This window comes from Sander lucioperca, chromosome 12, assembly GCF_008315115.2.
Source record: "Sander lucioperca isolate FBNREF2018 chromosome 12, SLUC_FBN_1.2, whole genome shotgun sequence".
NCBI classification, from domain to species: domain Eukaryota; kingdom Metazoa; phylum Chordata; class Actinopteri; order Perciformes; family Percidae; genus Sander; species Sander lucioperca.
The window spans coordinates 16,507,286-16,521,417 of NC_050184.1; the positions used below are offsets into that span (position 1 = coordinate 16,507,286).

The 14,132-nt window shown below is 40.8% G+C and overlaps 1 protein-coding gene across 1 annotated transcript; it reads left to right on the plus strand.

Moving 5' to 3' along the window:
• The first annotated feature begins 4,518 nt into the window (after positions 1 to 4,518).
• On the plus strand, positions 4,519 to 13,816 carry fkbp1ab (FKBP prolyl isomerase 1Ab). The gene is made up of 5 exons (XM_031286697.2): positions 4,519 to 4,687; positions 4,852 to 4,899; positions 9,421 to 9,533; positions 11,085 to 11,250; positions 12,404 to 13,816. The coding sequence occupies exons 1-4, from the start codon at positions 4,651 to 4,653 to the stop codon at positions 11,211 to 11,213; spliced, it is 327 nt and encodes a 108-aa protein (XP_031142557.1). The 5' UTR covers positions 4,519 to 4,650; the 3' UTR covers positions 11,214 to 11,250; positions 12,404 to 13,816.
• The last annotated feature ends 316 nt before the right edge of the window (positions 13,817 to 14,132 follow it).

Consider the following 14,132-nt stretch of genomic DNA (forward strand, 5'->3'; position numbering starts at 1 on the left):
AAGTTAAAACCTCAACGCTCTGAGATACTGAGCCGTCTAGATGTCTTCAACAATTAAGTAATTGACTACATCAAACCAAGTACTTGAGAAACAACAGCAGCACATGGACAGCAGTGTAGTGGCAGCATCATCTTGGGTTCTAATCGGAAACCTTTGTTACATATCCATTTCTTTGCCTATGTGTCCTATCCATAGACCAGCCATCGTCAACTGGCGTCCCGGGGGCCACATCCGCCCGCCAAAGCTTTCAGTCTGGCCTGCAGAATAATCATGAAATCAGAAAATGGGAAGAGGAAAAAATGCATTTGGGTATTTAGCATTGCAAGCATTTACAGCAGGTATTTTGCATTGCATTAAGTCCTAGAAACGCCCCTGGCTCAGATGAACTAACGCTAGGCTCCTCACTGTAAGTAGGCTACAATAAAACCTCCGTGAGTAAAAAAAGTCAATACTTATCAATGCACTCATCTGTCTACAGGCATAAACATGTAGGAAGCGATATTTCAATCTGCTCTGTCTGTACAGTCCACTCTTGTCCACTGCGCTGTTTTACGCAAACGCAGCTCTACTCTGCAAATAGCAAATTTTTAAAAAACAAGCTGAAACAAAAGCTGTCGGTTTGTAGTAACTGTTTATCTTAGTTTGCCATGAATCTTGAAATTTGGACAAATTCTTGTAAACTAATCTGCTGGCTGAACGAACCATCCTCTCCGCTGGAGCGGTAAACCTATGGATGTATTATAAGACCAAAACAGCATGTGGCTACTTAATGCACGTGAATGCCACGATCTTTATGTTCGCATTTTTCATTCTTGATGATGATGCTGGTTGTATTATTTTGCAAGAGCATTGTTTCATTGGAAATGAGGCATACAAGACAAATTCATTCATCATTAAAGGTGCACTATGAGTTCCTGCATGACGTCACCTCTGTTGACGTTCCAAGTAAATTCCAAACAAAACAGAGCAAGCTCGCCTCTCCCCCCATGTTTCCGTTACTGTCATGACTAACTGACTAAAGCCAGCTACACACCAACCCAATGATCGGCCGTTGGACAGTCTGGCGAGGTCAGTGACTTGAGTCTGTTTGGTGTATTCTGTGCCGTCGTCCGTTGGAGGAGCTGTCGGCCTTTATTTTGGCCGACCTGACATGCTCAGTCGGAGACAGGGCAGTCGGGACTCACCCGGAAATGGCGAGCGGATGAGCCTCTCAAAATCTGACGAAAATCTTTTAAACTGACCTTTGTTGATCTGAAATAAAGACAGATTCAGCAACTGCACGGCCTATTTCTCGCTTAAAATGTTTTCAGAAACACCTTTCGGTGAACTATTTTAGTAAAATATGAGTACATGACACATTCATCCAATCAGCTGCCTGTTTTCATTTTTTGGGCAACAATACAGATTAGCGCCGCCTGCTGTTATGGAGACGTATTACGTCTCGTCTCTTTGGTGTGTTCTGAGGCATTTTTTTGACCAACGCGGGGAGACTGATCAGTCCAACTGTCTTTTCTGCCAGCGGTTGGCCGTCTGGTTGGTGTGTAAGCAGCTTAACTGTCACTAACCCCCACCCCCTCCCCCAACCATCATGTCGGTGATTGGGTGGAACGTGGTTTGTTGTATTTTGGTGCACAGGCTGTGCCCCTAGTGTTTGTTTGACGTTTACGACCCCTGTGTTGTCTCCTGAGACCAGGCTTTTTCACAGTGTGTTCAGGGGGGCAGGCAGCTAGCAGATCAAGGAGAGATGCCTACGATTTGAGACAAAAATGAAATTGCGCTGAAACCATGCAGGAACTCATAGTGCACCTTTAAAGCTTGGGTTTCCCACATCAACTTTTCGCTCCAGCCTCTTTGACAGTGACATTTTTACCTGACAACAGGCCTTTGTTTCTGCAAGTATTTTCCACCAATCAGGACACTGCATACTACAACGACGTTTCCATAATCACAGACTTTAACCATCACTCCTCAGTGAACTGCCTCCTAGTCGGAGATCATTTACTAGTTAAAGAGCCAGTTATCATTATGGAGTTTCCATGTTTTTTAGGAGTTTGCTCACACTAATATACATGTAACAAATATAGCATTAATTCAGTTAAAAAGTGAAAACTGAGTATTAGGTATAAATACATTTTATGTTCTTTATTTGAAAGTCCGGCCCCCGGAGTGTCTGAAAAATGTAGACTAAAAAAATAAGTCTATTGTTCTATCACACTCCTTTGTTGACACACACACATACAGTTGCAGCACATGTATACTCTATGTGAGTGATTCATTACACATACTGTAAATTTTAAAAAAACAACATCTTACACATTATATGTGACTATCAACTGTTTCCTGTCCAACTTTGTATAATCTTCTGCTATTGGTCATCCTTTTGTTTCTGGTTCTCCAGAGTTGTATTGACTCCATCACACCAAAAGTGACTCGCTGTGTTTGTTTCTAAGAAGCCAAATAATCTGCAGTACTGGTTGCAATTTATTGCATTTTTTAACCAACGTGTATTTTCGTGGCCTTGCATGCCCACGTGGACACTCCATGGCATGCACTTAGAGCCAATTATCTGTTCTTGTGATCTCAGCATAACACCCCCAAAAACTATTGAGCTGCAATTTAATGAGTCATGAAGAATTTTAGAAAATCAAATGATGGTGGGGTGGTGATGGCGCAGTGGATATGACACATGCCTTTGGTGTGGGAGATCTGAGTTTTATTCCCACTGCGATACATCAACCAATGTGTCCCTGAGCAAGACACTTAACCCCTAGTTGCTCCAGAGGCGTGAGACCTCTGACATATAGCAATTGTAAGTCGCTTTGGATAAAAGTGTCAGCTAAATGACATGTAATGTAATGTAATGTAATCAAAAGCTTAAAGTAAATATATACACAGATTTTTCAGTTAGAATAGAATTGGATTTAAAAATGGTGATCATACTGCAACTAATACTCTAGCAGTTTTTAATTTCTCGCTACATTAAAGTTGCTCCTATGGATATTAGAAGCAATTGCTTTTATTGCTATTGGTTTCTACAGAAAGGAAGATGTGGGCGTTGCTATGGATGCAAATTTGCTGTGGAGACATGAGCCGGAGTGTCTGCTGGGACAGTAGGATGCTTTGACTCAGAGCTGCTCCTAAATTAGCACTCAATGGTGTTTTAAGCCCCCGAACGTCTCCTTCCAGGCAGACCGTTGACTTCAAGGCACCTAACCATAACCCTAACCCTAACCATGACCATAACCATTGCCTAATCCTAGTGCCTTCCAGGCAGCGCTGCCTGGAAGGAGACGTTGGGGGCTTAAAACACTGATAAACTAAATTAGCCCCATCTCTCACTATGACTTCATTAGGTTTACACTGCAGTCAGATATCTGTGTTTATTTATTATTAAAAAAAAAAAAAAAAATTGTATGAATATGATCCTGAAGTGTGACAATAAATCAGTGAGATCAAATGAATCAGTTTTTTTTATTCATTTGATTTGGCTGAAACCTCAGAGCGAAACACACACACACACACAGACACGCAGACGCGCACGCGCACACACACACACACACACACACACACACACACACACACACACACACACACACACACACACACACAGCCTTACCAGAGGTTAAGTTAATCAGAGATACAAGAAAAACACCTTACTTAAAGTTCCTTCAAAATAAAAGCATTTTTCTCACCTAATTCTCCTATCAGTGCTCCAAGTGTGCCCCAATGTCATGCCTAGAATTTGAATTAAGCTGAGAAATGCTGCCTTTTTTGTATGATTTTAGGCTAAAAAAATGCTGTCTTCTTTTGCTAGATTTTGGAGAAGGATGACCATCTACTGATCGTTTTGTGCTTACTTTGTATAGATCTGGTTTATTTTCATTTAGCCTCACTGAGACGTGCTGTTACAGAAATACTGATATAGCCTAGTGTAGTTCAGAAAAAAAAACAACTATTGTCCACTTATGAAAAAATGGGAGGAGGGTTTTGTGTATGGAGACAGCCGTCAGTGAAGTTACACTCATACTAATAATCTTTAACTCCCTTTTCCCCATAAGGCTCTTTTCCATGCCACATTAGAAAAGCATAGGGTTAAATACAAAAAAGAAATCAATGATGGCTGACTTCCATTTAGCTGCTTCAGCTTTAGGGTCCTGCTATTGTTCTCACTGTCACACTGTCATGGATTGCTACTAGACACTCAAATAGAACAGAGCCATGCATATTATTATATTAGATTATCCAAACTAATTTCAGTATGATACATGTTGAAATTATGGTTCCAAGCTTTCAACACATAGATGGTCTTATCCCAATCAGTATTTGATGGTGTTTTAGAAAAGTATTCATGTTATTGTGGGCATATGGCCGCCAGGGGGCCCGTGTTACAGTCTGAAATCCCTCTGTGCGGGTTGTATTTATTTTCTTTCACTGTCTATGGTTTTATTTTGGAGGTTGGGAGCGGAAGTGTTGTTGTATAATATACGGAATTGACACTGGACCTCCCTGTAGAGAGACAGAGAGAGAGAGAGAGAGAGAGAGAGAGAGAGAGACAGACAGCTGAGAACATCCGCTGGAGGAGCAGACAGACAGACTGCGGGAAGAAGAGCGTAGCCGGGCGCAGGGACATCTCCAGAACACACCGCTAAAATGGGAGTCGAAATCGAGACTATAACCCCGGGCGACGGTAAAGCGACTGCACGAAGAGGAAACGTGTTTGTGTGAATTAGCCTACAAAGTGCATGTTTTGCACTCATCTGTTGTGCATATATCTAACACAGCCGCAGAAACACCGCCTTAATCGCGTATAGTATGCCCGTGATATTAAGCGCCTCTTTGGTTTCTCCACAGGAAGGACTTTCCCCAAAAAAGGACAGACGTGTGTGGTGCATTATGTTGGTGAGTTTTAAATAAGAAACTTATTACACTGCATGCATGGGCACATTCTGCACATTTCGTGGGTTATTTGTAGGCTACTCCTGAAGGCCGTCCGTACAAGTGGATAGACGGCTGTGGGCAACTGTCTACTACACCCGTATGAAAAAAAGCCAAGCATAGTAATCATGTTGTGTCACAGCAAACACTGTAAATCTCCACAGGAACATTATTATAGCGACGGGGAGCACTTTTTGAAACGCTGTGGAGCGCGATAAACTATATGCACAGCAGACATTTTTTTTTTACCCTCAAACCTTCCAGGCAGTGGTTTATCAGTAGGGCAAAGAGGCATGACTGTCAGTCACCGACTGGACTGCATGAGAAATGTAACCCCTTCACCACATTTCCACTCCCTGGAATCACATTTGTGCTGAAGATAGTCGGATGTGATCATGTTGATAGCAGGAGTATAGTGGCTGTATGTCCCGGGGGACAGCGCACTGGATTTATCACTGCGTAAAAATAATGCGCGCTCTAGTTTGGACCGAGCGGTCCATTACGATCTCATCAAGATCAGTGGATAATGTTGTAATTTGTCTTGTCTGGAGAATTAACCCAAAAAAAAAGGAGACGCAGACGGATTCCGCCGCAGGGTTCACTCAGTGGCCCAGACAGACAGACTAGACAGCGGGGTTTTTAAATCCCGTCTGATTTCCCGTCTGAGCGTTTTTCTGTCTTTGTTGGAGTTTCTGGAGGGGGGGCGTTTAGTTGAGCGGATTATAACCGTCTGGGCACTGCAATAACCAACTATTATTCTTGTAGTATTTTATCCAGAGACGCGCAATGTTTGAATAACACCAAATAGCCTATATATGAAGTATTCCCAATTATTCCTAGGACTATATGACATCACTTATTCATCCCTGTAAGGGCCGATAAGTAATTCTTTGCGTAACCATAATACAGCTATAGGATTAATATACTGTATTATATCTAGGACTGCTAATGATTATTTTCATTATTGATTAATGTACCAATTCATAATTTGATCTATAGAATGTTAGCCCAAGTTGACGTCTTCAAATCTAGGGCTGCTCGATTATAGAAAACAAATCATAATCACAATTATTTTGGTCAATATTGAAATCACGATTATGTAACACGATTACTCATTGACTGTTGGAAAGATGTTGCATTTATTGAACTTAAAAAACAGTGAAACCGTTAAACAAATCAACAGTGAAAACACCTTAAACTGTGAAATCTCCCTTAATACTTTTTCCGTTTTACTAGCAAAATGTGATCAAAATTCAATTGATTGCGCAGCTCTATTAAAATATCTTGTTTTGATAAGCAGTCCAAAACTATAGACTGTATATATACTGTATATAAAGATCCAAATATATATTCGGACTACTATTATAAAAGCGTAGAGAAAATATTCACATTTGAGAAGCAGGAACCAGTGAGTTTTACCCATTTTTGCTTGAAAATGTATTTAAAGGATTAAAAGATACTTACAGATTAATTTTCTGCTGATCAACTAATAGATTAATCATTTCAGCTCTAGTTAATTCCCAACAAGACCAAAGCCTCCTACACACGATCCGCGGCAAAACTGCGCTGGCAGTTCCGTTGTTTTCCTATGAGGAGAGAGGTGCCACCAAACTAGGCAAAACGCTACCCTTGGCGTCGTGCACCACTCTGAATTGTTGCCAAGCTCTGCACTCAAAGTTAAAATTATTTCAACTTTGACCTTGTTGCCGCTGACCTGTTAAGGCGCAACCAATTCCAGAAAGTATACCTGCGCTGCGCTTTGCCTCTCTGCTCTGCGCCCTACCTCGCGGTTTTGCCGCAGATCATGTGTAGGCGGCTTAACCCCTAAATTCCACTAGGCGCGTCTGCACTGCATTTGCCGGCGGGGCGATCGCGGCCACTCAAGACAATGCTTGTGATTCCACCAATTGTAACGCAGCGCATCCCAGAAGTAGCTCTCCATTGTGCTCCGCTAAAAAATACGGGCTAGGTCTATTTTGACAGAGCCGCGTGACATTTCACAGGCCGGGCAAGAAGTGGAACTGCTAGGGCAGTGGCTCTCAAAGTTTTTCACATCAAAGACCCCTAAACTGACACAAATTAGACCACGGACCCCCATCTGATAAGACTTTGTCCCAGGGTCCCCTACCTGATAGAATTTTTGCTTTTAGATGTTTTATTACAGAAAGTGAATGAAACCCATGAGCAACATAGTCATACAATCTGTCATTGTGTTACTTATGGATGAAATTATAGTGAAAATAAATGATTCCCCTTTTTGTTGGGGACCCCCTGGAGGGGGCAAGGACCCCTGGGGGTCCCCGGACCTCACTTTGAGAACCACTGTGCTAGGGCATCCAGTCAATTTTCAAAATAAACACCCTGTACAGACTATGGAACGTACATCACATCGCTACACTATTTGAACAACTACAACACACATCTTTGATCTATGTTGTTCATAACTGGACTAAATGAAAGAAACCATTTAACTATGTAGACTGCTTACTTTTATGGTTGAAGCACAAATATCCAGGAAAAATGACCAAATCAACTAAATCTGCAAGCAATACGCTCCACTTCAGAATGCTCCCAGCGTGGTATGACGCATGGCGGAGGACGGAACAAAACCACGGTGCAACTGAAATGCGCTGCATCTGCGCCTGATGGAATGCCAAAGAGTGCACAGCAGTGCTTTAAGCTAAATATTAACAGTCTATGGTCAGCACGCTAACACGCTCACAATGCTAACAGGATGATGTTTAGCAGGTATAATTTTTACCGTGTTAACCATCTTAGTTTTGCGTGTTAGCTTATTAGCACTAAGCTCAAAGTAGTTGTGGGAATGTCATTAGGTTCACAGGTATTGGATGTACAAATATCATGGCAACCAATTCAATAGTTGTTGAGATATTTCAGTATGGACCAAAGTGGTGTACAGACAGACAGACAGACAGACAGACAGACAGACAGATATTCATAGTCACACTGCTGAAATGGCTGAGATTACAATTTTAAACAGTACAAGCAATGAAACTAAACAAAAAAACAACAAAATGAGAATTTAGATGGATTTTGCTTTCCACTGTGCTGAACTATACATTTTCCTGCACTTATTCTTAGTTTAGCAAAGCTGGTCCCAGTCCTCTTGCCTGGTAAGACAGACATAACTCTCTCTGTAATACAAGCCTCTTTGCTTCAAAATTATGTAACAAGACTTGATAAGGGCTTCACAGTGAAGTTTTTTCTAGCACACAAACTACAGGATTTCCTCTCTGGGCGGTCTCCCTTCCTGTCAGCACCAAGCAGTTTTGAAATGCGACATGAAACAGGATATACACAAGTCTTTTTAAATGTAGACGTCCAAGTAAAGATCAACACTTTAATTTGCTGGGTTTTTGTAAAGGCTCTGTCTGCAGGAAATAGTCAGTGTTTGAAGACGTCAACACTGTGTTGTTTGGTGGTGAAATGTGAAAATGCACTGTATTGGCTTTGATACTTGGATAGCACCTTTTAGATCGTATAGATAATTCCATTAGGGTGCTATCTCGATGTCCATAGGAGGACAGGACACCCACTCACTCCACTGCCTGGATTACAGGCTGCATCTTGCGCCCAGCAAAGTTGCACCTTTTCCCACACACACACACACACACACACACACACACACACACACACACACACACACACACACACACACTGGTTTGTGGCACTATCTTTGTGGGGACCCGTCATTGACATAATGCATTCCCTAGCCCCTTACCCTAACCTTAACCATCACAACTAAATGCCTAACCTTAACCCTTACCCTCACCCTAACCATAACCTAATTCTATCCCTAATCCTAAAACCAAGTCTTAACCCTCAAACAGCCCTTTAAACTTGTGGGGTCCAGCATTTTGGCACAAAGCTGTCGGTACCCCACAAGTATACTGGACTCCCGGTTTTTGGACCCCACGAATATAGTTAAACAAGCCCACACACACACACACACACACACACACACACACACACACACACACACACACACACACACACACACACACCAAAGCATCACACACATGCTGCCTTGCTGGTGCTAATAACAGTAATAGCACTGACGTAAATAGTCTTGGAGGGGTGCTACTGTGCGGTTTTCCTGACTGTCACACTGAAACCCACCCCGCAGACAGCTGCAGCCGCTATTTCTGAGATCCTTAGAATCCCTTTATTTGCGTTCCTAATATACACACAGCAGGGAAGATGGATGCCTGGATCCAATGGTTTTATGATATTATAAATACAGTTTTTTCATGCTGAATGTTGCTGCACAGGGAGCCAGTATGTTTCCATCATTATCTGGTCGGCATGTTTTTGCAGCAGGAATTCTCTTAGTGATAAATCCTGTAATGTGCATGTTCAGAGACTCATCGCTGGGTTTTTTTTACCCAAGTGGTAAGGTTGTGCATTGGCAGCTGCCTCACTTTCTTTCTGACTCTGTGCCTCTCTCCATCTCCCATTTCGCAGGCTCCCTGACAGATGGACGTAAGTTTGACTCATCTCGTGATAGGGACAAGCCTTTCAGGTTCAAGATCGGCAAACAGGAAGTGATCCGAGGCTGGGAAGAGGGTGTAGTGCAGGTAGGCTGGAGAACTGAATATATACTGCACAAAATATGCACTTTCTCTGGACCGGGTCCCCCATACCTACGTTTGGTTCAGTTTGTTCCTGTTTTGAATGACATTATTTCTGTCAATTTAGGGGTAGTTGGGTAGGTGGGGGGGTATGAAAAGTGCTATATAAATAAAGTCTGATTGATTCATTCATTCATTCATTTAAGGCAGTCTTTAAATGTTAGCTTGGTGAAATGCTACAAATTCTGCAGGTCACACTCATTCATCCCTTCAGAACAGGGTCTACTTGACATGCTACAGTGTATTTATTAATGCCATTGGAACGACCAATTCCAAGAAAAAGTCATGCTGACTAAGCAGCTTCAACACACATGATTCAGAGGCAAAAATAATTCCGATTGCAAGACAGAAAACACATTTTGTACACATGCTGATAATGTCGTTAGTTTATCTGCTGAAATACATTAATTTAGTGTTCCATTATCGAGTTTTCACCCACCAGGTTTTCCATTACAGCAAACAGCGTCACAAACAGCGGGTCAATGCAGCAAGGACGCAGCTTTTTATCTCACACACTCAGCCCTGCAGCATTTGGATGAGGTGGCTATTGAATGGTGCGGCCTGTGTGCAGGCCCTGTAGCTTCATGTTCTCTGTGTGTTGTGTGTTAGAGCGTAGGGCTATGTATTGGCAAGAATCAATACGACGGAGAGCACAATACAATACGTATCACGATACATGGGTCACGATTCAATATATTTCAATATATTTCGTTACTGTGCGTAAGGCGATATCTTTTTTTAAAGTATAATTTTAGAAAAACTAATATTTAAAAAAAGACATGATGTTTATAAAAGTCAAAGAAGTTTACTTTAGGTAAACAATTCAGTAACAGAAAATCAAACTGCCAGTTTGGGATTGTGGTTTACAGGTTCTTAGTGAGCAAATGTTTATAATAATAATAATAATAATAATAATAATAATAATAATAATAATAAATTGAATTTATATAGCGCTTTTCACAAACTCAAAGTCGCTTTACAGGGTATTTATATGCTAAAGTAGGCCAAAGTTCAGCCATAGCTTCATTGTTAGCTTCTAGCAAAAAGTCAGGCACTGCTAGGCGCTGTTAGGCAAGGACACTAGTGGTGTATCTCAGCATAGCCATCTAGCGGTGCAACATAAAGGTGAACCACTGTCTTGAATATTTTTTGAACGAAAAAAAAAAGCCTTTTTGAAAATCTATACAGTATTGCAAAATAAAATTTTATCGATTTTTTCTTACACCCCTATTAGAGCGTCAGCCTTTATCTCAATAGGGCATCTGTTTAAAAAGCGTTTGATGACTGCAACATCATATATTGTTAAATAAAGAGTGGATGAGATTCAGGAGCATCATTATTAAGAGATATGTTTTCACTTTGACTTTTGGTTTATTATCCAAGTTCGACTGCGATCTAATTAGCAGCACTGTATGTTGCAGACTAGCTGGTCCTCATGGCCCCTGTTGTCTCTTTCTCTCTCCTCTGTTTGTATCGTCTGTCTCCTCATACCTCCAGATGAGTGTTGGTCAAAGGGCCAAGTTGACCTGCTCACCTGAATACGCTTATGGAAACAAAGGCCACCCGGGCATCATTCCTCCTAACGCCACCCTCATCTTTGATGTTGAGCTGCTGGGTTTGGAATGAAACAGATTCACGACCTGTTTTTTTTTTTTTGTTCTGTGTAAGTAATCTGCAACAAACTACTATCTGCTGGTTACTTTTACAAGTTTTTAGCTACATTCACATTCTTTCTGTGGCACAGTGAAAGTCTAACATCAGCTAACATGCTGTAGCTTGATGTCGATGAGTTTAGACAGACTCCACTGAAACTGGCTAATTAACCCTTGTGTCCTTCTGTTTTGCACATATATGAAGCATAAAGTATAAACTATCACCCAATTCTGTGTTACATCTTCTTAGCCAACTTCATTCCAACCTATTAGCACTAGTTTTACACTTATTTTTGGATGTAATGCTCAATAAACCTAATTCATAATAAATTATATAATATTTGAGTTAAAAACCCCAGAAATGGGCGCAATTGGTAGTGCGCGCGACAATATACGGAGGTTTACTCCTCGACGCAGCGGCCGCCCTTTGCTGCATGTCATTCCCTCTCTCTCTCTCTCCCCTTTCATGTCTTCAGCTGATCTATAAATAAAGGCCTAAAATGCCCAAAAAATTATCTAAAAAAAAAAAACAATAGACATTATGAATAATTTTGACTAATAGTTAAGATCAGAGAAACTTATGTTGATGGATAATCACAGCCTGTTTTGTGTATGGAACCATCCGTGTTATTTTTGGGAGAAGAATCCCATATTTTTGATATAGAAACTTTGAAAATGGGTCAAATTTGACCCGAGGACAACAGGAGGGTTAAGCAACCCCTGTGTTGTGTTGTGTTGTGTTGTGTTGTGTTGTGTTGTGTTGTGTTGTGTTGTTAGGGAGAGAATGATGTACAGTACAGTATCAAAACGCTTAATCCATAGAGAAATGCACACAGCCCTTATTTAGAAAAACGGTGCCTTTAAATGAGCTGTCAGGACTTGAACAGAATGAACAGTTCTGATGTCACAACTATAGTATATAGGCAGAAAGTACCGCTACAGTGCTGTTACAGTTATTCCCTGTCTGCAATGACGCCAAGAATGCAGATGCAGAAGACCCGGAAACTAAAATAATAGTATGAACCAGAAAATTAGCATAATATGGGACTAAGTTTAGGGTTAGTAGCTGTGTGATTAAACGCTTGGGGTGCGAGCACTGAGTTGCACCTGAGGCATGCTGTTATTTGTGCTTTATCCTGAATCTCCCTCTTGTTGTCTTCACAGGTGACTTCCTACCTGGATGACCTGGAGAGAAGCTAGGAGAGTCTGCACTTGATTCTATAAGAGGCTTGAGTCTATAGTTCCACTACTTTTTTCATCCAAATATGACAGTTTGTGTTATTTTTGTCTCTGTGACTGAGTGAATTATATTTTTCAGCATATTCTTCCTCCTAAAAACCATGGGCCATAACCTTACAAACCTCCATGTTCCTAATCTTGAATTCTTTTGAATTGCGCTTTACTTTTCTTTGTGTTTTCTGAAAATGTTGGCTGTGCATGGTTACGCTGAGAAGTACAAAATACCAATGAACCACTAGCAGTGACATTCATCTTGTATGAGTCAATGCGTACTAGTGTTATAATGTTCGAGAGCTGGTGCTTGTTATATTAGAGAAACAAAAATGTATACAAAAGAACATGAAAAGCACACATTTGTATCCCTATCCAGTTGAAAATCAGATCAAATGAGACTGCTAGAGATACACAGTAAGGCGTAGTGTTGAATTTAGTGGCTAACTGTGGTGAAATGTCAAGTGACAGGGAGGCCTTCACCTCAACACAGGAATTAAGTTTGCTACATTAAATGCCCATTTTTATATAGTGTCACTGTATTTAAATTGTTAACTGAAGCGCGAGCTCGAGAGGGGTAATTGGCCCAAAGGAGAACCAATCACAGTTGTAGATAGATCTAATGTGTGCCTAAATATTCTCACCAGACACATGGTTACTACCTTGCCCTGTCTGCATGTTCTAGGCCCGATGGAAACCCTAGTATGTACATGTTAAAGCTTTGCATTCAATTTGCATTATTATCACCTTCTCATCTCGCCATGTCCTTAAACCCCATTTAAAGCCATACACAGGTTGAACAGAGCAAAGACAGGATTTGCCTTGACACACATCAATTGGATTATTTTTTTCTTAGACAAAAAAGGAAATGCTTGAAATTTACAAAAGGGGGTTGAGGAATCAATCAAATTGTGACCTCCCCCATTATTTTGTGTAACAACTTCAATCATGTATTTTTCAAATGCCAACTTTCTATCTCTGAGAATCAGCAAAGCTTATTTATAACCTATGATGAAAGATAATGTTTTTCAGTTTTTTTTGCCAGTGTCAGTTAAGTACCACACTGCCTAACTGAAGTCTGTGTTGTGGTAGAAAAAGAAGCAGACGCACGGGCACCCTAGTGGTTTTGTATCTCAAATAAATAGTTTTAAATGGAGTTTAATGAAGGAATATGCTAGCCTGGCTGTCAGATTTTGACAGTGGCTGTCAATGTTACATATTGGCCAAGCTGCAACTGGTGCGGCAGCAGTCCACCTCTGTGCTGTGTAGTTATTTGCTGATACGTTACTGTATGCAGACTAAACCAATGACGACATATTTAAAATAAAAGAAGTGCTCTCCACTTGCCTTTTCTTGTGTTTGTTTTTTTTATTAATATATATATATTTTTTAATTAATTTTGACTCTTTACTACATCTCAGCATTCACACAGACTGTCTATTCTTGCATATTGTATTATTACTGATATACATCACTACCTAGACCACCATTTGGACTAATTGTATATTGTCTCTTCTCTACATTCAGCATTTATATAGATTGATTACTGCTTACTGTGTTATTACTGATCTACATCACTTAATAGACCGCAACTTGCACTAACTGTAGATCGACTCTTCACTACACCTCAGCATTTATCTAGACTGTCTATTCATATACATTG